Source organism: Macrotis lagotis, chromosome 2 (genome assembly GCF_037893015.1).
Source record: "Macrotis lagotis isolate mMagLag1 chromosome 2, bilby.v1.9.chrom.fasta, whole genome shotgun sequence".
Taxonomy (NCBI): domain Eukaryota; kingdom Metazoa; phylum Chordata; class Mammalia; order Peramelemorphia; family Peramelidae; genus Macrotis; species Macrotis lagotis.
The window spans coordinates 324,113,222-324,139,767 of NC_133659.1; the positions used below are offsets into that span (position 1 = coordinate 324,113,222).

The 26,546-nt window shown below is 41.8% G+C and overlaps 1 protein-coding gene across 2 annotated transcripts in view; it reads right to left on the reverse strand.

Annotated features, from left to right (window-relative positions):
- Nucleotides 1-7,545: 7,545 nt before the first annotated feature.
- Nucleotides 7,546-26,546, reverse strand: part of NUAK1 (NUAK family kinase 1) — a 74,348-nt gene continuing 55,347 nt past the window's right edge. For both annotated transcript variants that reach the window (XM_074226759.1, XM_074226760.1), the window contains 3 exons: nt 17,749-17,868; nt 16,415-16,547; nt 7,546-13,771 (listed from right to left, as the gene is read on the reverse strand). In XM_074226759.1, the coding sequence (XP_074082860.1) occupies nt 12,618-13,771; nt 16,415-16,547; nt 17,749-17,868 (1,407 nt within the window). In that variant the 3' untranslated portion in view covers nt 7,546-12,617. The remainder of the gene's footprint in view (nt 13,772-16,414; nt 16,548-17,748; nt 17,869-26,546) is intronic.

Consider the following 26,546-nt stretch of genomic DNA (forward strand, 5'->3'; position numbering starts at 1 on the left):
CTAATCCTGTACCTCAAAGAATTTTAGTTCCTCTGGCAGCTATGAGGGCATATGAATAAAATATACATACATTTCATATGAAATGTATGTTTATTGTATTCATGTATGTGTGTATAGATACATGTATGGATATGAAATGAATGAATTAAAAATATATGTATTTATATATAGATATAGATTTTGTACTGCTTCCCCCTATACACACCAAAACTTATTTAGGAAAGAAGAATTGTCACTTAGAGGGATGTGGAGAAAGGTCTTCCCATAAGTGGTGCCCTTGAGTTAAGGCTGGAAAGGTGAAGAGGCAGAGTCCTAGGGCATTCCATGGGCAGGAAATACAAAGAGGTTGCCATGGCAGGAACATAAATATGAATGGAGGAACAGGGCAACCTGCAATCGGTCCAGAAAACGAGGTTGGCAATGGCAGATTTTGTAAATGCTCATCCCTCTCTCCTAGAAGTAGCCAGAAAGAAACTTTAGATTTTAATTCAGAAGATCTGGGTTCAAATTCTATTCCCTGAGTCTCAGGTTTTTTTTCCCTTTGTAAAATGGGAAGAGGAGAACTAAATAGACTTATAAAGTTCCTTCTAGTTCTAAATCTATGAATCTGTGGTTTTTCTGGGAATCAAGTGGTTGGAGTCCTGGATACCATCAAACAGGCCTTGACTGAAAAGTTTCAAGAGATCTGACCAACCTGGGAAGAAGCTCTCATCATGCTCATCCCCAACTGTATTTTTATATCTGGAGGGCGGTACTTGGCATTTCCACATGTCACCCAGAAGAACCCCCTAAGCATCCAGGTCCCAGGAGTCCCAGTACCCTCAAGGCAAGGTCACAGTGGAAAACATGTGTGAGGCTGCTGGTGTGTGGTGGCCGCTACCCACTATCCAACTAGGGAACAATCAGCTCTGGATGCTCACGGCTATTGGAATCAAATGGTTTGGTGGGAGCGGCCCATCAGCTGGAGGTCTCCCTTCCCATGGACACTTAAGGAATAGCAGATGGACAAGCTGCTATGAAAAAAAAAAGGCACATTCTTTCCTTCCTCCAATTCTGTGGCTGTAGAATTAAAGAGATGAAAACATAGACCATGGAGTCTGGTCAGTGTCATCTGGACCTAAATGAATGTGGCATCAGCAGGGAGAATGATGGGAAATGATTCTTCTCCTTTGGCCTCCAGCTCTCTGAACCCACACTGTCTTAAGTCTTGATTAGATTCAGGCAATTCCTATAGGCTGAATGTTTAACACTTCTATCAACAGCTAAAAACAGAGAAGATGGGCTTATTAAATGAACAGAGGATACAAAACTGAGGAAGAATAGTAATACACCCTAGACATTCAAGATTTTGAAGCCCATAAAAGCGTAGAATCATGGACCATTTTTTTAAGGTGAGTAAGTAGAAAACTCTCCATCATCCTCCATTAATGCAACTTTTGTCTTGGAACATTAGCCAAGGTCTAGTATCATAAAGGCAGCACAGAGGACATTAGACATTATCTAGACCAATCCCTATTTTACAATGGAGTAGAGGGATGCCAAAGAAAGGTAATGATCTGTCCAAATCCATACTGATTCCTCCAGATGTTAGTCAGTTCTCCTAATTTCTTCTGGCAACAGGGGTGACTCACATGAAATCTTTTCTTCTTTTGAATAATATTTTTACCCTTAGGCATAATGTAGCTTTCTGCTGAGTTTTTAAAAGAGTCCTGAAGCTAGTCTTCAGTTTAGTTTCTATTCTGTTCCAGATTAGAGACTTCCATCAGCTACTGCTGCTCCAGAAGCACTGCTAGGATACCTATAAGAAGTCCAAAATTATTCAATATATTGGTTTTTTCCTTTCATTTGTTTTAATTAGTCAATTTAATTAGTTAAGATCTTTTTTACCCTCCCATCCCCCCAATTGAGAACACAAGAAAAATAAAACTCATTAAAGCACATAGATAGATAGATAGATAGATAGATAATCAATTAAAACAAATTTGCATGTTGGACAATGTCCATAAAAAATTTTCTGTCTCATTCTGCATTCTTAGTCCTTTCCCTTTCTGTCAGAAGATGGGGAGCATTTTTCATCATTAGTCCTATTGAATCTTTATTGGTTATTACATTGCTCAGCCTAAGAGCAACCTATTACATTTATATATATAAAACTTGTTCATTCATTCATTCTCCAATTTATAGGCACTCCCTCAAATTCCCAATCTTTGTCACCTCAAAATAAAAAGGCAGTAAATATTTCTGTACATTCTCAGAGTTTGATTAACTTAGGAATAAAGCCTTGTTTCATCTACCTTCCTCTAATTTTCCCTTCCCCACTTTTCTGCCTTTCCTTCCATTTCCCTGTTGAGTAAAATGTGTTTTCTCTACTCAATTTTCTCTGTGTATATTCTTCCTTCTTTTGACTAGTTCAGATGAGAGTGAGATTCAAGTTTCAGCTGCTCCCAAACTCCTCTTTCAGGTTTTTACAGACAGTGTTGTTCTTTCAGCTTTTTTTGACTTTGTTTTGATATTTCTTGCTGTCTTATGAAGTCATTACTTTTTATTTGGTTCAGGCTAATTCTCAGGGAGTTTGTTGCTTGGGTGAGGTTTTGTATCTCTTTCACCAAGCTGTTAATTCCCTTTCCACTTCATTTTTCCATAACTCTCATTTCTCTTCCAATGGTTTCCTCAAGTGCTCTCATTCCATTTATACAAATACTTTAACTTTTCTATAACTTTTCCTTCATGTGTTTGAGAAATTCTTGTGTGCAAGCTGTGTTTTTCTCTGAGGCATTGCTTATAAATGTTTTGGAGTCATTTTCATCTTTTAGATGTGTCTCTTGAGCATCCTCACCACCATAAAAGATCATTATGATAGAGTTCTTTTCTGTTTGCTGGCTTACCCGTTCTTCCATTCTATTTTCTGACTTCAGACTTGACATAAAAATAGACTTGGCAGGAAGGTGGGGTTGGTCCTGTTGTTGCTTGTTTGGAGTATTGATTGTTGTGTTATTCTAGTTCTGAGGGACAGGCTGGTACCTGCAAGCTTTCAGGGCTCCAACAGAAGTCTGATTAATGCAGGGTTTGATTTGGCCTGATCGATCTGATCTGAGCTCTGCAAAGTTCCTTATTTGGTTTGAATCTGAACAAGAGTAGAGGGTTGAATTGACCTACACAGTAAGTGTCCCTGTCTGCCAGTTGGGAATTCTTGGTTCCTCTTTGGCCTGATTATTCTTCTGCAGACTGGACTAGATGCATGAGGCTGGTGACTGCTCACTCAAATCCGATTCACACGCTTGTCATGGTATCACTTCCCTGATGCCACGATCTTCAAAGAATGGACAAGATGCTAGACCTGCTGAACGTCTTCCTTCCTTCATCTTCCAGCCATTTGAAGTCCACAAGATCATTCTTTTATGAAGGATTTTCTCCTCAATCCCTTCAAGGAATTTCCTTTCAAGAATTTAGCTCATGGGGTGGCTGGGTGGTGCAGTAGATAGAGCACTGGCCCTGGAGTTTGGAGTACCTGAGTTCAAATCCGGTCTCAGACACTTGATAATGACCTAGCTGTGTGGCCTTGGGCAAGCCACTTAACCCCATTGCCTTGAAAAAGAAAAACCTTAAAAAACAAAAGAATTTAGTTCACATTGATTTCATGACTGAATTAACTTGTAACTCAAATGTCTGAGCTCTGTGCAGAGAATATGACTGAGTCTCCTTAGAGAAATCAGGATACTTCCTGTGCAGCATCAGTTCTTTTCATCCAATAGCTTTCACTCCTTCCAAATGGAATAAGAATTTTTTTATATCTAATTTATGTCTTTAATTGATGGAAGAGATGCTCTCCCCTGATTATGATTGTTACCTTAAATGAAATAAGGTGAGTGAGTGGTTCAATCAGCCCCAATCCTTATATTACTTTCTCCCAGTTTTTGACAGAGGTAGCCCTTCCTTTCTTTCTTTCTTTCTTTCTCTCTTTCTTTCTTTTTAGGTTTTTGCAAGGCAGTGGGGTTAAGTGACTTGCCCAAGGTCACACAACTAGTTAATTAGCAAGTGTCTGAAGCTGAATTTGAACTCAGGACTTCCTGACTCCAGGGTCTGTGCTCTATTCACTGTGCCACCTAGCTGCTCCTGAGGTAGCCTTTTCCTTGCCAAGCCTAACCCCTCTAAATGTGTCCTTAATCCCTTCCATCTTCTCTAGAAGATTACAAATTCAATTATCCTCTCTCTCTCAAATCTTCCGCCTCTTCCCTAACTGCTGATTCTTTCCCGCTGCCTTCAAAAATGCCCAAGTCCCCTTATCCTTGAAAAACTTTTTTTTTAGATATTCTAAGGCAATGGGGTTAAGTGGCTTGCCCAAGGTCACAAGGCTAGGTAATTATTAAGTATCTGAGGCCGGATTTGAACTCAGGTACTCCTGACTTCAAGGCAAATATTCTATCCACTGCATCACCTAGCCACCCCTTTGACAAACTTTTAATAGACCTTATCATTCCTGCAAGGTATTATCCTATAGCTCTCCTCCCTTAACTTCTTGGAAAAAATGATCTACTCTTGCCACACCTCCAGTCCCTCTCACCCAGAAGATGAATGCCATTCACCAAAGGAACCAAAAAGCTCTCCTGATTACCACATCTAATGGTCTTTTCTCAAGTCTTTATCCTTTTCAACCTATCTGCTGCATTTGACAATTTTTTCTTGGATATTCTCTCCTCTCTGAGTTGGAACATTACTCTCTCCTGGTGTGGACCACATCATCTCAGTCTTCTTTACTTATTCATCATCCACAACATGCCCCATACCTGTATCCTAAGGTGCTGCTCTTTGGGTTTACCTAATGGGTTTAACCATTATTTCTATGCAGGTGACTCCCGAATCTGCAAGTCCTACCCAAGTCTGCTCCTAGAGATTTTTATCCCTGCATCATTACTTATTGGACATGTTTAACTAGATTTGCCTGAGACATCTCAAACTCAATTTACCCTAAACTGTCTCCTTCTTCCAAATATCACTTCATCTGTCAAAGCTATTAGCATCCTTCCATTTTCCCAGATTCATCATGCCCAGATTATCCTTAATTATTCTCCTTTTCTTTCTTCTTCTTCCTCTTCCCTCTCCTTTTCTCTCTCTCCCCCTCTCCCCCTCTCCCCCTCCATGCTCTCTCAACATGGCTCATTGGGATTCCTTCTCTCTACTTGTATAGATGTCATCCTTACTCAGATCCCCATCATCTCTCACCTAGATTAAAGCATGAGCCTTCACCTTATTGGTTTCCTACCTCAAATTTCTCAAGGTATCCTACATAGAGCCACCAGAGGACCTTTCCATAAGTGTACTCCCCCACTCAGTCAATTCTATGGGTTCTCTATTGACTCTAGGCTAAAATGTACTTTGTCTCCTGTTTTTCTTTTTAAACTCCATACAAACTGTCCCAACCTAACTTCCCAGACTCATCATTTCCTGTCTCAAGCTCTGTGATCAAATTAAATTTCCCTTTTCTCTGTTCCTCACACATACTTCCATCATTTGGCAACCTCTGATGTCCACAATTCCCTCCTTTCTCACATGCACTCAATAGCCTCCTTTTTTTTCCTTTAAGACTCAACTGAAGCACCACAGTCTTTACTGATTCCCTTCCTGCCAGTACCCTCTCTCCCTCCCAAACCACCTTAATTATTTTATATGTATTCTCTTTTCATTTATTCTTATTTATTCTATGTGAATATGTGTATGACTTGTTTTTGCAATTAAAGTATAAGCTCCTTTCAAGTCAGATCCCCAACACCCAACACAGTGACTGGCACAAAGTAGGTTCTTAATAACTGCTTGCTGGGCAGCTAGGTGGCGTAGTGGATAAAGCACTGGCCTTGGAGTCAGGAGTACCTGGGTTCAAATCCGGTCTCAGACACTTAATTACCTAGCTGTGTGGCCTTGGGCAAGCCACTTAACCCCATTTGCCTTGCAAAAAAAAAAAAAAACCTTAAAAAAATAATTGCTTGCTAATGAATATTTTTGTTGCATGGATGAATGACTGGAGTGATGGAAAAATGAATGAAAAGATTACAGTTTGTACTCAAAAATTCTCTCCATTCCAAATGCCGTAGTCATCCCACAAAATCTCATTATTCTCTTTCTACGGCCATAACATTGTTCTGTTTTGTTTTCTCTGGGGCTAGTCTGGGTTTCTTCCTCTTGAAGAGAACTTCAAATCCAGAAGCGCCAGTCATGAGTATCCCTTTTATGACAATATCAGGGACACACAAGGGACCTCTGAAGGCATCTAATCCAACTCCTTCATTTTCCAAATGAAGAACCTGAGACCCAAGGAGCTTAAGGTTCCCTAAGTAGGAGGCATCAGAGGCAAACTCTGAACTCAAGTCTCATGCATCTGATGCCAGTGTTCTTTCCATTGTCCCATGCTTCCTGGAATCAAGGAAACCCATTAGAAGGATAACGGAATCATCAAAATGTTAGGTAGTGAGAGCATGGGAAAGAATGGAAGGAGTAACAATGGGAATGGAGAAAGGAAGTCTCTTCTTTAGAAGGAACATATGGCCGTAGCTGGTGACAGCAAAGAGACTGCTAGTAGTTGAAAGAGAAGGATTTGGCAGTCACCACCAGATGAGAAGCCATTACTACAAACTCAAAGCATCCAGAGATGTCTCCTGCCAAACTACCTGGATTGCATAAGCAAACCATGTCAGCACAGCCACCTGGACTGAGAATGTGGGGAATAGTTCCTTTTCATTTGTGTGCAGAATATAAGGGCGGCTCAAAAAAACTTGGTTTGCAACCTTAATTACCAGTGCATTACACAAAATCCAGTAATTTTATTGGTCATACAATATTTTTGTTAGGCATGTGTGGCAATCCTATAAATTGTATCAGCTGTGATTGTACTGTTTTAATGAAAGATGGCTGCTCTCCTCAACACGTGGTCCCCAGATGAAGTCCACACTAGGATCTAGTCTGGGGGGGGGGGCGATCTTTTAAAGAAATTGAGAGATTTAGGGTAGGAGGAAGAGAGAAAAACAAAGAGACAGAGAAAGGGAGGGAGAGACAAGAGAGAAAGGTAGAGAAGGTAGAGAAATGAAAGAGGAGGGAGACAGAGATGGAAGAGAAAGTGGGAAGAAGGAAAAAAAGGAGGTAGGGAAAAGACTACATGATAAAAGAATAGTAAGTTGCTATTAAAATACTTGTAAAACTTTCACATGAAATTAATTTCTTAGAAACCCGTTTTAGGGTTACTTACTATATATGTGGCTTTGGGAAAATCACTTGACCTCCTTAGTCTCTGGTTTCCTCATTTGTCAAAAGGACTGGGGGTGGGATAAAGGGAAGGGATAAGAAAATGAAGCTTTCTCCTGTCTTCTACATATACATCTATGATCCTGACTCCTCGAGGCTGCCAATCATTGGATAAACCTTGAAATACTTCCTGGACTAGAAGCTCCACACCACTTTGCACCCTCCCAACTGTAAACAGTTGGTGCTAAATAAATACTTGATGAGATGAAGTGAAATGATTCCAAGACATTCTCCCCCCCCCCACCCCTAGTCCCATATATTGTGCTTTCATTTTGGCCCCAAATTACAGTAACTTATAGCATTCATTTGCCATCCAGGCTAAGTTTCATTCCTCCTAACCCAGGGGGACTATCATTCATTAAGTCAGTTTTGCTGTTCTCTCCGGGACTGAGGAAGTAATGCAGTGGATAGAGTGTAAGTTTGAATCCTGCTCAGATAATAGTTGTGTCACCCTGGGCAAGTCACTTGACTTGCTTCTGTCTGCCTCAGTTTCCTCATCTTAAAGATGTATAATAATGGCACCTATCCTTGCAGTATTGTGAGGATCAAATAACATATGTAAAACATTTTGCAAACCTTGAAAGAATAAAAGCTGTTGTTATTCTCCATAAAATTATACATTCTTTAAAATCCAGAAAAAGTCTCACATTTTTCTGATGCTTCAAGGTTTGCAAAGTACAGCCACCTTGGCGATTAGTTACAGCTGTTATGAACCAGGACTCACCCTCATGAGTTCAAATCTGCCCTCAAATCAAATGCTAGCTGGGTGACCCTGTTTGCCTCAGTTTCCTCATCTGTGAAATGAACTGGTGAAGGAATTGGCAAATCACTCTTTGCCGAGAAAACCCCAAATGGGGTTATAGAGAATTGGACACAACTGAGATGGGAAAAGTGGTCAGTCCATGTCCACAAATCGAAATCTTTGGGCTTCAGAGTCCTAATCTCTCTACTACTCCCCATCCACAGTGATCTTTCCAATTCCCAGCCTTTCAAAGCATCACACCAATACACCCCCAAATGAGCAGACCTCTTGACAATGATTGCCTTCTTCCTCCATCTTTCATGGAAGCATGCCATTTGCTGCTGGTGTCCTATCTAAGCTGAAATATCCAGTTGCTTTGAATATATCTTGTCTTCCCAATCAGAGTGTAAGCTCCTTGAGGGCACAGGGGGCAGTCATAGGTTTTATTCTTCCCAACAAGAGTAGGCACAAAGTAAATTCTCAATCTTTACATGTTGAATCAAACCTAATTGTTTTAGTCATAGCACCAATGTGGCAGGTCCCAAATCCCCATGGTTCACCTCTGACCAGCCAATCCCTTTATGATTTGTGGATGTAACCCCCCACCCCTAAGTCTCCCCTTAAAAAACTGCTCAAAATGAGCCACATTTCATTCCAATAGTTGAAAACCTTTAGACTTGAGAATGAATCAGGGAACATTGGTTCAAATCGTGTCTGAATGACCTAGGACAAGTCACTTGCTTGCTTGGGCCTCCATTTCTTCACCTAAACGATGCCGAATTGAACTAAATGACCTGAGGTCCCTTCCCTTTCCAGATCTCCAATTCTAGGATGCCATGTATAGCTTGGACGAAATAGTCTCTAACAATTCCAAGGTCTTCTAGTTCTGGGATGGAAAGGTTCATTTTCAATGAATCACAGGTTATGGGAGACCCATAGGGTAGGGAAGGGGGAAGAGAAGACTCCAAAGGTCAAACCAAGTACGATGAAAAGATGCCAAGTCACAGCCATTCAATTCAGCTTGTTGCATTTTTTATTTAACCTTAAAAAAAATTCATATCCATTGAAAAATCCACTTTGGGTGAGTTCTCCAGCTTTATCCCATGTGCTGATGAGTTCAAACAAACCAATGAGAGAAAACCAATTTTGGCTGGAGCCTTCAAACACACTGCACCAATTAAATTACACCAAATATATTATTATACCTTTGAAATGGCTTTCAGACCAATAAATAAAAAAAGACAAATTCAAATAAAAAAAGTCAACTTTGTATTACAAAAAAAAAATAGAAATTAAATAAAAATCACAACACTGAGTGAAACTATGTGCAGTCAAGTTTTTCCTTTCTCTCTTGTCTTTCTTTTTTAGTCTTCTAGGAATGATAACATGCCAGTAAAATCCCTACAGAACATTTCCAGTCTGAAGATAAGCTATCGATCAATCATTCACATTTGTACTTGAGAGAGCAGGTCTGAGTAACACCCTCCCCCTCCCCATTTCAACCTGAAGAGAAAAAAAAATGCTTCGGATCCCTGGACTGGTTCCTCAAACATCGAGACCAATCCAGGTAACCGCACTTCGATTTCCAACTGGCATGTCAAAGCACTTTCTGAACATTAGGGAAGATCTGCAGCTCAACCATGAAGGGAAGGATTGGTATACCCATTGGGCAGATGTGTAAACGGAGACATCAAAGGGTCTTGCCTAAGAGGGATGGACACCTGGGATACCAGGCTCCCTTTCCAGCATCAATAATTCCATGGAAATTAATTAAACATTGCTCCTGTGAGGACAGGCAGGCTAGACTCCAGAAGAAAAGTTGGCTAAGATGTTCCCTGCTATTTCAATTTTTTCTTTTAAAGAATCCACGAACTTTTCTGCTATGGAGTCAGAGGTCCTAGATTTAGATTCCCACCTCTGATAACCGTGTTAATGACCTTAGGAAAGTCACAACCTCCCTGGACCTCAATTTCCTCACCTGGAAAAATGGAGGTTGGATAATATGGCCCCTGAGGTCCCTTTGGCTCTAGGTCAATGATCCTATGACATATTACTTGTAGAGTTTTTGAACGAGTCTTTGAAACGTTTGAGGCTTCGGTTTCCCCCTCCTGTAAAATGAGGGGTTGGGCTAGAAGGCCTCTTCCAGCTCTAAAGTCATGATTTTTGCCCACAGAAAGGAATACAGAAGTACACTGGGGATGGAGGGATGGAGGAGTGCTGAGAAGGGAGGAATACCTGGGAGCAAAATGGTATCTCAATGAGTTTGGAAATACACCGCACCAAAGTCCTTTGAAGATTATCAATGGTTTTTTGGCAATGGCGAAAGCAATGGACTTCTTGACCAGGCCAGCTATGGTCCATGGTCGGCTGGCAGCAAAGAAAGTTCAGTTGATCATTTCTTGAGTTTGTGATATACACAATGGCACAGGGGTGAGCTACCAAGGGCCTTTGCCCGGAAGCATGCATTTTGAGGAAACATTCATTTTCCTTGTTGAGTGTATGTGGGAGGAAAGGGAATTAATCAATCAGGAACAATAGCATTAGGATGTGGTGGAAAGAGCATAGATTGATTGATGACCCTGAGAACCAGGTTCAAGTCTTGCCTTTCCAGCTAACTCTCTGTGGGATATTGAGGAAGGCACTTCACCTCTTGACTCTTCATTTCTTTGATATGTGTGATCACCAGCATCCTTTCTGGGTCTACTATTCCTTAAAGGCCTTTCCTCTGGCCTCATTAGTTGGTCTAAGGAATCCAGGGGACAATCTCCAAAGGGGCAGGCTTTTGCCTTTTTTCTGTGTACCCCCCATTGCTTAGCACAGTGCCTAATAAGCTGTTATTGGTTGACTGGTTAAGGTGGGAGCAAGGCAGTGCCTTCCTGGAGAGGAGAAAGATGAGTTCTGGATGGCATTCTTGATGCTCCAGAGTCTCTAGGGTGCATTCTCTTTCATCTCCCTAGTCCTTCTTCTCAAATAGCTATATCCTCTCACATTTCTCCCTCTCAGGGTCTGGCAATCTTCAATCACTGAATCCAATTTGTCCAGACCTTGGGACTCTGCAATACCCTTCCAACAAAGGCTTTTTACTTCAATAATTCACTGGGAGGATCCTGGAGAATCATTATGGGTTCTACCTCCGTGTTTCTGAGTTCAACCATCTGAGGGTCCTGAATCTTAACCATTCCTCCAGTTGGATCGTGCTTATTGGATCATGCCTACTCTAGACTTGGGCTCAAACCCTGCCCCAGATCCCGAGTAGATGGATGATCCTGGGCAAATTGCTTAACATCTTTGGGTCTTAGTTTCTCAACTGTAAAATGAGACTGGATTCAATGGCCTCTAAAGTTTCTTCTATTGCTAATCTATGACCCTCTAATCCATAGTTTTCATTTAAAAGTACAGAATTTATGTACATGCTCCAAACACTTATGATCTAATGAGCCACGCTCTCTTTGGGGGAAATGCACATCCCAATGGTCTCACCATTCCTTGACCCAACACTACACCCTTCCCATAAGCTAACATTCTAGAAGCAACCTACTCTAACCTCTCCAAGTCCTATGCACATTCCCTCTCACAAGAGGTCACTGCTTGCAGACGGTGAATATGGCCCAGTCAAACCAATTAACCCTTTGGAGATTATCTACATGAATGAGAATGTCCATTGTAAGGCAGGGAGCCTGAGAGGCAGCATTCCAGTTATACTGCAATCTTAGAAAAGATTGATTGACAAGATGTTTGTTCCTGAGGGGGTTAGCTCTCAATCATCTAGGCTATTCAAGACTCAAGAGACTTCTTCCCCCAGCTTTATGTCTGCCATTAATTTTATTCTCCTGCTCTCATGGGGTATAATCCACAAGAGACTTTAACCTCTCTTTCCCACTACTGCCCTCCAGGAAACTATGAGAATGGGGCAGTAAAATGGAGAAAAAGATGGTGGACAACAAGAAGAGAGGGAGAGCATACACAGGGGGCCAGGAATCCAACACTGGTTACATGTCTGCTCCCACCAGATTCCAAAACACTCTTGTGACCAAGTTTGAGCTTTCCAATTGGGGTGACTATTGGGGCATTTACCCAATGGTATCCTTGTGACCCAAGTGGCAGATGCCCCTGCTTCTATAGGGAGTGAGTCTATAGGACTTGAGGAAGAAGTGGCCACAGCCACTGCTGTGGTAATCTCAGTGGTTGGTCAGACTGACCCAGTGCCACAAACTGGGAAGCAAAGAGTCATTGGTAGCCTTATTGGGACTGACTCTACCATTTTGATTTCCCTCCATTGCCCTCCCCAGAAGCAGTCTGGATGAGATTTCTAAAGAGACCCCCAGATACTGAGTCTTCAGAACAGATGTCATCAGGTACATGCTAATTAGACCAAGTGGGCTCTGGACAGATGGGCATGGCTTCCCTTTCATGTGTCCTATGCATTTTGGCATGCTCACAGGATTTGGCAAAGAAATACCCCTCCAGCAGGTTTTTAGATCCTTGCTATCTGTCAGTGAACCAATAACCAGGCGGGTATCAGCACCAGCTCAAAGGTGATCCATGGCTCGCCTCGGCCCCACTGCCCTCCCCACCCACCCAGTCACTAATTCAGTTTGTTGCAGATTTCTAGGGCTTTCTTATACACCTGAGTCACATCGTCCATGTCTGTGAGCAGGGAGAAACTGTTGTCCACCAGCCGGTTTCGATACCTTTTCAGGTACTGAGGCCTTGGCCGGTTCTGAAGTCCCTCAAAATCCTGGATCTGGAGGAAGTTTTCGGCAGAGACACAGCTCCGGATCCGCTGCTGGGCAGGTCGGTTCTCCTGTAGGTCAAGAAGGTCAAAGGAGTCACTGGACAGGATACTATCATCGCTGATCACACTAGAAGGGCGGCTGTAACTCCGAGAGAGCCCTTCCCCAGGCGCACCCCGCTCCTCCATGGATTCCAGCATGGGCACCCCAGGACTGACAAGCGTAGAGTCTGTGCTACTGGCAGAGTACTTGCTACTGTGTTTCAAGATGCCCTTCCTCCGGTAAGAGAGGTTATGGGGGCTCCCCCGGACTGAGTCAGGGACACCTGGGGAGGGGAGGTTGCTGCCTCCTGGTGCATCATTACTATCCAGCAACTCAGATGACTCGCTCCGTTCTGGAGAAGAGTAGTAACCGGATTCTCTCTGTTGAGTCTTCTTCAAGATGCCCTTTTTGGGCATTGTTGCTGACTTGGGTCCAAGTTTGCCCGCTCCCTCAGTCTCCACAGGACTCGTCAGGGGTGTCCCAGTCCTACATAGCTCCTGCTCCATTTTCAAGCCCGAGGGCAAAGTGGGGCTGACCACCCCTTCAATGAAACCAGCACTGTGAGATCGATGCTCACTGTTGCTTCTCTTTTTCAGGATGCTCTTGGGCCTCTTGGAACTGGATTTGCATGGGCTTTCCACTGGACTGTCTTGGCCAGATTGGGCGATATCATTCTCCTTCTTAGACTTCTTCAGGGATCTCTGTCTTTCCAAGGTACCTTCTGAGGCACCAGGTTTAGCCAAGCATTTTCCTTTGGTCTCCCCCTCTGCTTGAAGGCCGGTAGAGCGGTGATGCCAATCAATGATCCGGGCCAGCAATGGGGACTCTGAGTCCCCCAGAGCATCACAGTCACAAACACTACTCTTGTAGCCCCAGTTGACCCACCAGTGGTTGGCAATGTCCTCAATGGTGGCACGGCGTTCAGGGTTGACCATCAGCATCCACCTGATCAGTCCTCGGGCATCTAAGGCCAAGAACAGAAAAGTCTTTGGTTAACCAAGAAGGTGGAGATTTGACTAGGAAGAATGATAGTTGGGCAGGTAGATGATTAGAGAGGCACCATGATGTCAATGAACTACACTATTCAATCTGAGGTGAACAGTTTCAGAATTCATATTGAAGGCCCATGATTATCTCAGAGCAATGAGCTGATGGGATATCAAATAGCTGAATGTTTTTCTATATTTTTTCATAGACCTGACTTTTCAATAGACCATTCATGACTGGGTGACCTCTGAGATTCCTTCCAGCTTTTACTCTCTGACCATCTTCTGTCTTAAAGAGATGGTGCTAAATGATCAGTGACTTTTCAATAAACACTAGTCATTTTTTTAATGGAAAGGGGGGGGGGAAATGGGCAGAAAGAGAAAAAAGTTCTCAACTGAGAACTAGAACCCTCCAGTGGGTATCATTTTGCCACACACACACACACACACACACACACACACCCCAAACCCAGAAAATACAAAGATTATCAAACATTCCTTTATTACTTGGAAGGAATACATGCATGCATGTTTCTCACCACACACACACACACACACACATATATTGTGTTTACACCCACATACCATACACCATCATTTGGAAGTAGCAGGAAAAAGGAGAGAAATGAACCTGGGGTTGGGCCAAAACACATCCACGTATCAGAGGGGAACTGAGATCAGTGGACACCCACACAATTTTGAAGACTTTTTCTCAGGTTCTGATCTACTCCAGGAAGGCAATAGCCAACTGGGGACATGTTGATACCCAAAGAAGGTATTGGATTGGATTAGGTCCTGGTTTCCTATTCCACTAAAAATCAGATCAGCCTTTCCAGTTTTATTTATCTAGGGGTGGAGGAAGAATATGAAAGACCTTCCAGTGAGGATATTCTCATTTCAGTACAGATTACCTGGGCTATCTTGGATAAATCATCTAATCTCTGAGGGCTTTAATTTTCTCAACTATGAAGGGAAGCAATTAGACCAGGTCAAACTCAAATAGAAGTGGAAGGCCACATATTGACTTAGAAAATGACATAGTAACATTATCAATCTTCTGTTTTATTGGGGAAGGGGGCAGCTAGGTGGCAGGGGACAGGAGTCATGCAGACTTGAGTTCAAATCTAGTCTCAGATACTTATTAGCTGTATGGTCCTGGGCAAGCCACTATGCTTTGCCTCAGTTTCCTCATCAATAAAGTAAGCTGGAGAAGGAAATGGAAAACAAATATCTTTGCCAGGCAAATTCCAAAATGGTGTCATAAAATGTCAGAAATGCACACACACCACACACACACACACACACATTTTATTTTTGACTACCCATGACTGGGTGACCTCTGAGATTACTCTTTGACCATCTTCTGTCTTAAAGAGATGGTGTTAAATGATCAGTCCAGGATCCCCCAGACAGTAGAGCAGGGGCAATACTTGAATAGGGATCTTTCCAATACCACAGCCAGCTCTTGGTTCCTCTATTTCCTGTTTTTCATATAACCCACCTCCTACCTCAGGGTCAGGCAAGAGAACTGATCTGTATCAGGGCCTGCTCTCAAATTACAGCTTGTCTGCTCTAACCCACTGGGAACCTTCTGCTCTCCCAGACCAAGCTGAAAAGACCCTCTTGGAACTTCCTGGAGGCCAGACAAACCTACCATATATCTTGGTTTATGGAGTTGACCTTTTGAGGTTAAAAGAGGGCAAAAAAGTTCTTAAATTGGGGTCAGCTTATAGGCCAAATATTCCAGAAGCTGAGTCCTTGCCTGACCCCTGCCCTTACCGCTCCCAGGGGCCTCAGGCTTAGAGTTGCTCCCAGGCTACCTAAGTTAAGCCACGGCTCTTGCTATCCATTAGCCACAGTTTGATAAAGAAGAGGTTTCTTTATAGGCTAACCAGAATTTTGATCCAAGAAAACTCAGAACAGATTTTTAAGGGTGAATTTAGGCTGTGAGATATGATAACTGCAACCAGACAACAGTTTTTTCAAAAGGAGAGCAGAAGGGAGGAGAGGGAATCTTGATTGGTTAGAACAACAGGGGAGTGGACCTGCAGACATGGCGGGTTGAAAATGGCCATCACCATCAAAGGGAAGGCCCAGCCACTGGGATTTCAGCACCCATCCTCATGTCTACAAGCAAAATTTTTATCTTTTGACCCGGCCTCTACTTCTGGGGTCATTTCAAGGGGATGGAGTAGAATGAGAGCTCCTGAAGCAGGAGATAAAGTTGGGGAATTTCCCAAAGATTTTTTTTCCCCCAAGGCAATTGGGGTTAAGTGACTGGTCTAAGATCACAAAGCTAATAAGTGTCCATGCTGAGACCTGATATGAACTCTGTTCCTCATGAATCCAGGGTCAGTGCTTTATCCACTGCACCACTTAGCTGCCAAGGGTTTTTTTTTTTTTTGAGGGTTCTTCCTGGGAAGCTGACTCACTTATCTTTTTCTGTAAGGGCTAGATCTCTTTGTCAGTTATTGGGGAAGGGGGACAATTGGGAGATAGGGGACCCCTGATATGGTGCTGTAAGAAAATGATACCAAAAACATTCATTGGACTTGGGAAGATAGCATCCTAAGTCTCCCTAATCAACCCTTGGCGGCAAATCCCCCAGCTCTGCTACACACCTGAAGGTTGGGTGGGCTCCCGGTATTCACCACTGCTGATCTGTCGGATGAGATTCTTGTGATCGAAGCCATCAAAAGGCATTGTCCCATAAACCAGAGTGTAAAGCAATACGCCTAGGGCCCAGCTGTCCACCTGGAGCAGAAAGAGAAGCAGAAGAAAGATAAAGGCCAACCGCAGCAAGGTCTCCATGGACCATGGGCTCTTTTTTTGTAATGCCACAGTCCCATCTCCAATAGTCTGGTGAAACTCATGGATCCCACCTTGGAAAGCCTTGGGACACTACATGTAAAATAAATAGATGAAAATAATATATATTTTATGTATAATTATATATACATATATAATATTAAATATATAAAATAGAGACATGATCCAAAAAAGCTTTGACAGCTTAAAATTTCATTAAGATGTTTGGAACAGCCTATATGGTTATCCTTTTGTTTTAAATACAAGTTCATAAGAGCTAGGTTATCTTATCTACCTCTGACCTAGACCATTAGCAGAGTCAAGAGGGCAGCTGGCCTCCATGCTATTCCTCCTCAAGTCCTCCCGGCTGCATTTTTAGTATCTGGCTTGTGGTAGCTGTCCATGATTTGAAAGTATCTCCAAAGTATTACTGCTGCATATGACAGGGAGGACTGATTCTTCCCTTCAGTGAGTGTGGAACAGTAATAATAGATAATCAAGAATTAGACTAGATGAGGCAATAGATAGAGACTTAGGAGTCAGGAAGACTTGAATTCAAATCTAGCTTCAGACAATTCCTAGCTATAGGAGAGTTACCACCTCTATCTTCCTCAGCTTTCTCATCTGTAAAATGGGCATAAGAATAGCAGGTGTGTTGTGAGAATCAAATGTGATCATATTTGTGAAGCAGTTACCAAAGTCCATCACACAACTTAGCTTGAACCCAAGCTAAGAACATTAGCCCACTGAGATCCTTCTGAATCCTGATTGTCATCCAAAATATCCCTCAGATTTTGTCATCTGCAATATATCATCTAGGTCACAGCAATCTCTCTCTCTCTCTCTCTCTCTCTCTCTCTCTCTCTCTCTCTCTCTCTCTCCCCACACACAGCTAGGTAATTATTAAGTGTCCGAGGCCGGATTTGAACCCAGGTACTCCTGACTCCAAGGCCAGTGCTTTATCCACTGTGCCACCTAGCCGCCCCTAGCAATCTCTTTAAAGAAGCCTTGGGATACTGAAAGAATTAGGGGAAAGGAACACAGAAAAGAAAGAATAATTGTGTGTTTCTCATCCCTTAGAAAAACCCATTGAAATCTATTTTAATAATATTTAATTTCTACCCATCACAGCAACCACATCACTTACCTCAGGGCCTCGGTATGGTCTTCCATTGACAATTTCTGGGGAAGCATAAAGGGGGCTCCCACAAAAAGTCTGAAGAAATTTATCCTTTTGATAGAGGTTAGAGAGGCCAAAGTCAGCAATCTGCAAAGAGAACCAAGACACCATTTAGCTCATTTATTCAATTCAGATCAACTAAGTTCACTAAGGATTCATTAAAGTGCCAGTTGTCTAATTCACTGGAATTCTGGTGGTTTCTGATGTCTACACCAACCACTGGCTATCTGCTAGGAGAGAGACCCGTTTCTGACAGGAATGTTCCTCCATTAGACCAGTGGATAGCATTTCCATTTTCTCCTTAACATTTTTTCTTCGGGTCTAATTGACTTAGGGAAAGAGAAAGCTACAATAGGAGATGTTCATGTGTATATGTATGTATGTATATGTATGCATGTATAGCTTAGATGGAGTTATTCATTGGAAACTGACTTTGAAAAATCCCAGGACCAAAAAGTTGGGTTCATATCTGTCTAAAAGTAATTATGGCAGATGCTAATGACACATAATATATAATGACTTAATTAAATTCCTGTCTAGTAGTGTAAATATAAAATAATGGGTCCCTATTTACATGATGCATGTGTATTTTACTTTAAATACTATTTTGTATCAACTTTCATTTTGAATAATTGGGTAAAGATTAGAGCAGAAGTTCTTTAACAGGTTTGCTATCTTGGGTTTTTTTTTTTTGAGAGAGAGAGAGAGCTGTGTTTCACTATAATTGCCTCCCTTTGTAATGCTATGTATATTTATACACTTAAAAATATTATTCAGAGAAGAGATACATAGGTGATGGGTTGTTTAGTTGCATTTGACTCTTAGAGACAACTAAAAGGCAGCATCATTTCTTTACACCTACCCAAGGATTCCTTTGTCTCCCAGAGAATCCCCCAACCATATTGCCTTCCCTCTCATCCCTGCCCCCTACTCTCCTTCTTTCTATTCAGTTGCCTTGGGGACCATCTGCTAGACCTCTAAGAAGAGGCTTCTGTATTTTGAAACTTTTCTTTTCTATCTGAGCTGTTTTTGAGACAGTACAATTTAAAAACAATGGACATACTGAGGCTTGAAATTGGAGACTTTTTCATGGTACCAAGCCTGACCATGCATTACCCAAGACAGACTGAATCCTATTGAATATCTGGAGGAAGGCCTCTCATGAGACCCTACAGTCTGGGTGACCTTTTTAACAGTTCAGGCAAAATGTTAATTAGCAATGAATGGTTCAGGGATAAAATCCATAGCATCAGAGGATGGACTGTAGGGGAGAAGACATCCAGTCCAGACCTCCCATTTTATAGATGACCAAACTAAGACCCACAGAGGTCAAATGACTTACCCAAGGTCATATAGACAGTAGCAGGTGATTATTATTAAGGTATCGGCAGAAGAGCCTAGTGCAGGGCTGGCCGAAATGCGGCTGGCCTGCAGGTTTACTAAATGAAGCCATGAAGCCAAGCTACCGCAGATCTCTCACTAAAATGGCAAATCAAAATATATTGTCTATTGTTTCAATAAAACTTTTGAAAAGTAAGGTTGGACAGTCCTGGCCTTATGAATAGAGGGCTAGCTTCAAAGCTAGGAAGAACCTGATTCAAAGCCAGCCTCGGATACTAGCTACGTGAGCCTGAGCCAGCTGACCTAACTCCATCCCTCTCCTATTAAATATTAAGGGTCTGCATGCCTAGAATCATAGGAAATTCTGGGGTTCCCTTTCTATATGCTGAGGAATTTTGGCTGAGGAATCTCCTAGGACAGAACCCAAGGGAGACACTGCAGATGCAAAGGCAGACAGTAGAATGAGCCTATTTTGTTTTTAAAAAGGGGGGGGGTTAGAAAGAAAAAGAAATTTCAATTGAATGAATGGAATGTCATTGAAAGCAGCTGGGGCATGATGGTTGTCTGAGAATGCCATTCACTGAGCTCCGGTTGCACTTAATTACGGAAATTCCACTTTCTTATCAAGCCCCCTGAGGAGTGGCCAGAAGAAGCTGGGCCATGAAAGTGTGCCCAGCCATCAGAGGACCCAGAGGGACAAACAGCAGGTCCACTCAGGCAGGCTCCCACATCTGTGGCTTAGGCTGTTGGACCCAGCTCTCTCTTCTCTCTCATATTCTTGCCTCTCTTTTATTCTTTCTTTCACTCTCTTCTCTCTCATATTCTTGCCTCTCTTTTATTCTTTCTTTCACTCTCTTTCTCTTCTCTCCTGTCTTTCTTTTTCTTTCTTTCATCCTCTCTCTCTCTCTCTCTCTCTCTCTCTCTCTCTCTCTCTCTCTCACACACACACACACACACACACACACACACACACACGTGAGTATACACTCAACAAGCTCCTCCAAGGCAGGGCAGCCTTGTTTTCTCTGCGGCTCCTCACTCAGGCTGAGAATAGTTCCATCAGGGCCAACTCCCATCCTCACAGACTGATGTTTAGCCACTTCCCTTATTAAAGCTGTCAGAGCCCCTGACACAAGATTAATAGAAATCAAGATGACTTCATGTTCTGAGCACTTCCGTGAAAATGTATGAATTCCAAAAAACTGAAATAAAACAAGAAAAAACAAAACTCTCCTCGTCTGAGGAGTTGGAAAGCTTGGATGTTAACTCCAGGCCAGGCGGCAACATAATAGGAAGAAATTATTCATGTTTATGTCTGATGACATCCAAGCTATTCATTCATTCAAGCATTTATTATAGATCTGCTTTCAATCAATTAATTAACACACATTTATTAAGCACCTACTATGAACCCGACTGCTCAACTGGGTGATACAATGGGTAGAACCTAGAGTCAGGAAAACCAGAGTTCAAATCCAGCCAGAGACTCCCATTAGTTGTATTGCCCTAGACAAATCAGTTCATCCTGTTTGCCTCAGTTTTCTCATCTGTAAAATGAACTGGAGATGGAAATGGCAAACTACTCCAGTATTTCTGCCAAGAAAACTTCAAACGGGGTCCTGAAGAGTCAGACACAACTGAAATGACTCAAAAAGGTGAATGAGGCACTAATGCGAGGACAAAAATGAAACAGCCTTGCCTTCAGGGAGCTTATTCTCATAGGTCACTAACATACATACTAAGAATAAGTCAAAACAAACAGAGTACTAAGAATTGGGAGATCAGGAATCTTGGGTGGGAGCTAACCTTCTAAATGTTCTCTATGTTTCTGAAACCTTTCTAGACATTGGAGATACAAAACTAAATTGAACCAGTCCCTGCCCTCAGAAAGGCTTACATTCATGCAAAATAGATAGAATAAAATACAAGACCATTTTCCTCCTGTGGCATGGCAAGAAGCACAGGACTTGGAGTCAGAGGACTGAGTTCAAATTCTACTTTGCCGACTGAAGGCAATTGCATCAGTTGCCTCATCTATAAAATAAAAGAGCTTCAGATCTTAGTTTGTGGATCATAAAACCAACATCCAGAGGACTAATGTCACAAAACTAGCAATTAGCACATAGAGTAAGAATTTGGATATAGCCCTTATATTCTGTATTGCTACTTATTTGCCCAAACCCTAGAAAGTTCTATAGCACCGAAATATAGCGTTTTAGTCTATCAGTGTATCCAGCCCCCTCATTTCCCAGATGGGCACAGAGCAAGGTCATGAGACATTAGGAATCACAAGAGAGTCGAGGGCTCTCTGAAATGCAAGCAGTTCCTCTCCTACAGTACCCCAATTGTTTTCTTGGGAAGCCTCTTTGGGAGGGCAATAGGGCTTTGCGCTGGAAGAAGACTTTTCATTGACCCAGCTGGGAATCTCAGAAGAATGTATATATTCTCTCATTCCCATTGATGTCATAGCACAAAACCCTCTCCCTTCCCCCAAAGTTGCTAGACAACAGCAACTCATTGGCATGATGTCTTTGATCTACCAAGTATCATCTAGGCTCCAGTGAATGAAGCAAAGAGTTGCAAAGATGGCAGCAGATGACTGGTCTAGGAGATGGAAAGACCTAGATTCAAATACCGATTCTGATTAGCCAGGGACAATTTGCTGCACCAAGGGGAACCTCATTTTCCCTCTCTGTAAAATAAGAAAGTTTAGCTAGACAAGGCATAGTTCTAAATCTGTTTCCATAACCTCTCTGAGGATCGGTCTTCCCAACTGTATAATGGGCGTACTGTTAAAAATCACCTCACCTGATTGTGGTGAGATAGTGAAGACTTCATTTACAAACTCAGCAACTTTCCAAGAATAACTCGAGTGGTCAATGGGTTGAGTTTGGTTCTTCCTAAGATGTTCCATTCTTCTTCTCAGACTTAGCATCCAAACCTGGCATCCCCAGAATTCCAATTAACCTAACCTTCCCACTTCTAGGCCTTAACTCCCACTAGCTCCATGGCTGGAACCCTACCTCCTTCTATCTAATTCATCCATCAGACCCTAGTTCATACTGCTATAGGTGGCACCAGGGTACATATAGAGAATTGGACTTGGAATCAGTAAGACTCAACTTCCTGAGTTCAAATCCAATCTTAGACACTTATGTTAACCCTTTTTGCCTGTTTCCTTATCTGTAAAATCAGTTAGAAAAGGAAATGGCAAACTACTCCAGTATCTCTACCAAGAAAACCCCAAATGGAGTCATGAAGAGCCTGACACAACTGAAAAAGACTCAGTTCATAATTCACATTCCCCATGAAATCTTCCTTTTCTTCTTCATTAGGAAATGAAACCTCAGTGCCCCTTCTCTAACTTGACCCTGGACTTATCTGTATGTCAGAGCTCACCATCCCAACTAGATTGTAAGCTCTTTGAGGGTAAGGATGGAGTTTTATCTCTGCATATCCCTCCCTACATAGCATATGGTATTTAAACTATAATACATGGTTTCAGCTTCCTCTATGAAGGCTGATCTCAGCCTCAATTTCCTCAATTGTAAAATGGGAACAATATCATTGTATCTATTTTTAAAACAAACTTAGATAGCTTGTTGGTGTAAAGAAATTGAAAAGGCCCAAATAAAACAAATCATATTCCAAATTCATAACTTAATCTAACAATTCTTGGAATGGAATTAATTTCTTTCACCCTCTAGCAATCCATCAACAATCATTCATTAAAAATCTTTTCTTTGAGCCAGAAATTATGCTAAATTCTGAGGCAAAGGCAAAATTAGTCCCAGTCCTTAAGGAGTCTGCATCTTCACCACACCCCCATTTTTATTTTGACCTTAATCAACACCCAATAATATGAGCATTTCCATATGAAGCCACAAATGGGTGTTACTTTTGTCTTTAAGCATATGACCCATATGGCCTGATCTGGTCAAAGCTGTCTTCTCTGTCTGCTCTGTTCTTTTCATTTTTTTAAATACTTCAATGATCCTTTTTTCTTTTCTTTTTTCCCCTCCCATTTTTGGTTACCTACTCCTTTTCCAACCTCCCCTCCCTTGGGGAAAGAAAAATAAACCCCTCCTACCAAATAGGTATGGCCAAGCAAAACAAATGCTCACATTCTTGATGGGAGAGACAACATGTAAAACGACTAGAATAGATACATGGGCAACTGGGTGATGCCATAGTAGATAGAGCGCCAGATCTTTAATCAGAAAGATCTGAGTTCAAATCTGACCTCAGATATGTACTAGCTGTGTGGCCCTGGGACCTACTATGTGCAAGTTACCGTCGGGGACAAAGTATACAGCATGGTCCCTGGACCTGAGGTGACTGCAGTTTAGTTGGACAGATGGAGTCGGCAATCAACAATTACCTATTAATCAACTTATGATAATAAAATCATAATAAATATTTATTATACAGCAGGTCCTACACTGGAGGTACAAATGCAAGAGCAAAACAACTGCTGCCCTCATGGAGGGTATAGAGATCTCTAAAGTTTACAAAGCGCTTTATGTTATTTGATCTTTACAATAACCTTGAAGAGGATGATTATCCCTATTTCAGAGCTGAGAAAACTGAGGCAAAAGAGGTTAAATGACTTGCCTGCAGTCATAGACCTAGAAAGTGTCAGATTAAACTGAACATGGTACAGTTATGGCTAGAAAGAAAAGGTGAGGAAAATGTGCTCCCCCATCTTTGAAAAGGTAGGAGGCCTATGGATATAGAATATTGCCTGTGTTGTCAGACACATTTATGTAGTAGGAGATTTTGATGAAATGCTTCCCACCATGCTTCCTTTTGCTGGATGAGGGAAGGAGGGAAATATTCAGAAATAAAGGGAATTTTAAACAGAAAAGAACAATAAAAATAAGATTTTTTTTTAAAGAAAAAGAATGTCACAGTGGATAGAGCACCAGCCCTGGAGTTAGGAGGACCTGAGTTCAAATCCGACCTCAGACACTTAAAATTACCTAGCAACCTTGGACAAGTCACTTGACTTCACTGCCTTGAAAAAAAAGTCAAAAGAGAAAGGGGAGAAGCCATTATTAGAACAATCCCAGAGTAGGATGGAGTGCTTCAAGATGTTCCTCATGACCAGTGATTCTTCTGGCTGTTGAGTTCTATGAAGTCCAAGCTCCTTAAGTTCCTGCAAGTTTTTTGGCTTCTAGGCTAATCCCCTCAGCATTACTTTCTCACAGAGAAGAATGACATTTCCAATGTACCAAGAGGCAACTGAGTCTGTCCCCACCAACTCCAGACACAGTGATCTGGCAGCAAGAAAAATCTGCTGGTTCCCCTTGAAAAAAGTCCCTAAACCAGGGCCACTGGGATTGTGTTCTCATTACAAGTCACTTTACAGAAAAATGCTATGAGAATTGTCAACATTCCATTCTCCCATCATTATTAATTGTGAGCTAATGACCATGTTGGGTTCTTATTTTAGAGGCAGGCTTTCACAGAGTACGGAATGCAGCCAAAGAAAAAAGTGCATTTCTCTCGTTTTTTTTTCTTGTAGACCGACGAGGGCAAATATTTTTAGAATCTACACCCCTCACAACTTCCAGAGAGCTTATTTTCAGTTCCAGATGTGCAGGATGTAGAGGACCAAAGAATGCTACACCAAGAGCTACCCTGCAAACATTGAAACCACAGAGACACAGGACATAGTGGGCATCCATAGGATGTGAGCGGGCCCCCAAAAGCATGAAAGGGGGAAATGGAGTCTAAATCCTAACTCTTATTAGAGAGGGTCTCCACTGTCATCTCACTGATTGCCTAAGAGCCCATCTGTTAGATTTTTCTAAAACAGTTTAGGCTGCTGACTAGCTGAAGGCAAAGCCAACTTGCACATCATGGGCCTGCAGGCCAGCTTGTGGCCATGTGTTCCATCTTTGGGTGCAAATGTCTTTTTTTAAGTATTTCCTACAAAAAGGCTGAGTCAGGAGGAGTTGAGAATAGAGAGTGATCACAAGATCAAAGCCTGGAGGAAATGGAACAAAAATCAGAAAGCAAGATGATACAATGGATGTGGGTGGAGTCCAGAAGCAAGATCCAACTCTCCAGCTAAAGCTCTAAGGGATCCAGGCAAGTTGTTTTCTCCTCTAAAATGAGGGGCTTGAGCTAGTGGATCTCAAGGTTTCTTCCGCTCCAAGGTCACAGGATCACAGATCTAGAACTGGGAGAGACCTTAGAAGCCATCAAATCCAATCCTTTCATTTGAATGTGGTTAGTCCTGAGAACTTCCCCAAAGAAACATCAAGAAACAGAGCTTGGATTTGAATTTTATCAGTCCAAATGTGGAGTCCAGGGGAACAAACAGGGAAACAGCATAAGATCATATCTGTAGAGTGGACAGAAACCTCAAAGATGGTCTAGTCCCAACCTTTCATTTAGCAAATAAGAAAACACAACATCTAGCCGGAAACTTGCTTGCTTCATGTAGGTTTGAATTCAGGCCAGTAGTGTTTTCAATGTATCATGGCCTAGCTCAAAGTCATGGACATAATAGAATATAATTATGCAATAAGATTTGGCAAAGATGAGGAATTCAGAAAAATTTGGAAAGACTTCTATGAACTGATACAGAATGAAATAAGCAGAACTAGAAGGATATACACAATGATTTAATATTAAATGACTAAAGGAAAACTTAAAAGCCAAACTGAACAACAGAAAAGCAAACGATGGTTCCATGAAGTGAATAATGCTCTCCTCTCAGTAGTGAGGTGGGGGACTGCTTGGGCAGAATGTTGTATGCATTCAATCACAGCATTCTCTATTAGAAAGTAAGATTATTGAAGTAAGCATTCTGTGCTTGCATTCCCAGTATCCCCTAACACATTGTAGGCACTTAATAAGCATTTGTTGATTGATTGACAATGTTAGTTGTTTGTATTTTACTGCATTTCTTTTGTTACTAGGGACAGTGGGGGGGGCAGGAAGAGAAGGAGAATATATTGAAAACTATCATGACCTTTAAAAAAGACATGAATAACATTTCTTTAAAAAAACCAAAATGAAAATATAATGTCAATGATGTTAATCCCTTGTACAAATGAGAGAAAGACTCTGGTGGCTCTTAGGGTGAAGGATATATGTTCCATTCTTTTATTTTAATTTGACAAATGCCAAAAAAAGGAGCCATAATTACAAAGTACAATTCTGATAAATCTAGGCTCATCAGAATTTTCATTTTAAAAGTGCTACACAGGGAAATTTCCCTACAAGAAGTACAACGGACCCAGGCTTGATGTGCTGGGCTCCCACTGAACCATCTGGTCCAACATAGTTTCCTTTCTAGTTCATTCAAATCATCCATTCTCCTAGGATTCCGGCTTATTGTCCCTTTAAAATCACTGGGTAGAATTCTAACCATTCTTTTTTTCCCCCCACTGGGGAATTTTATGACTAGC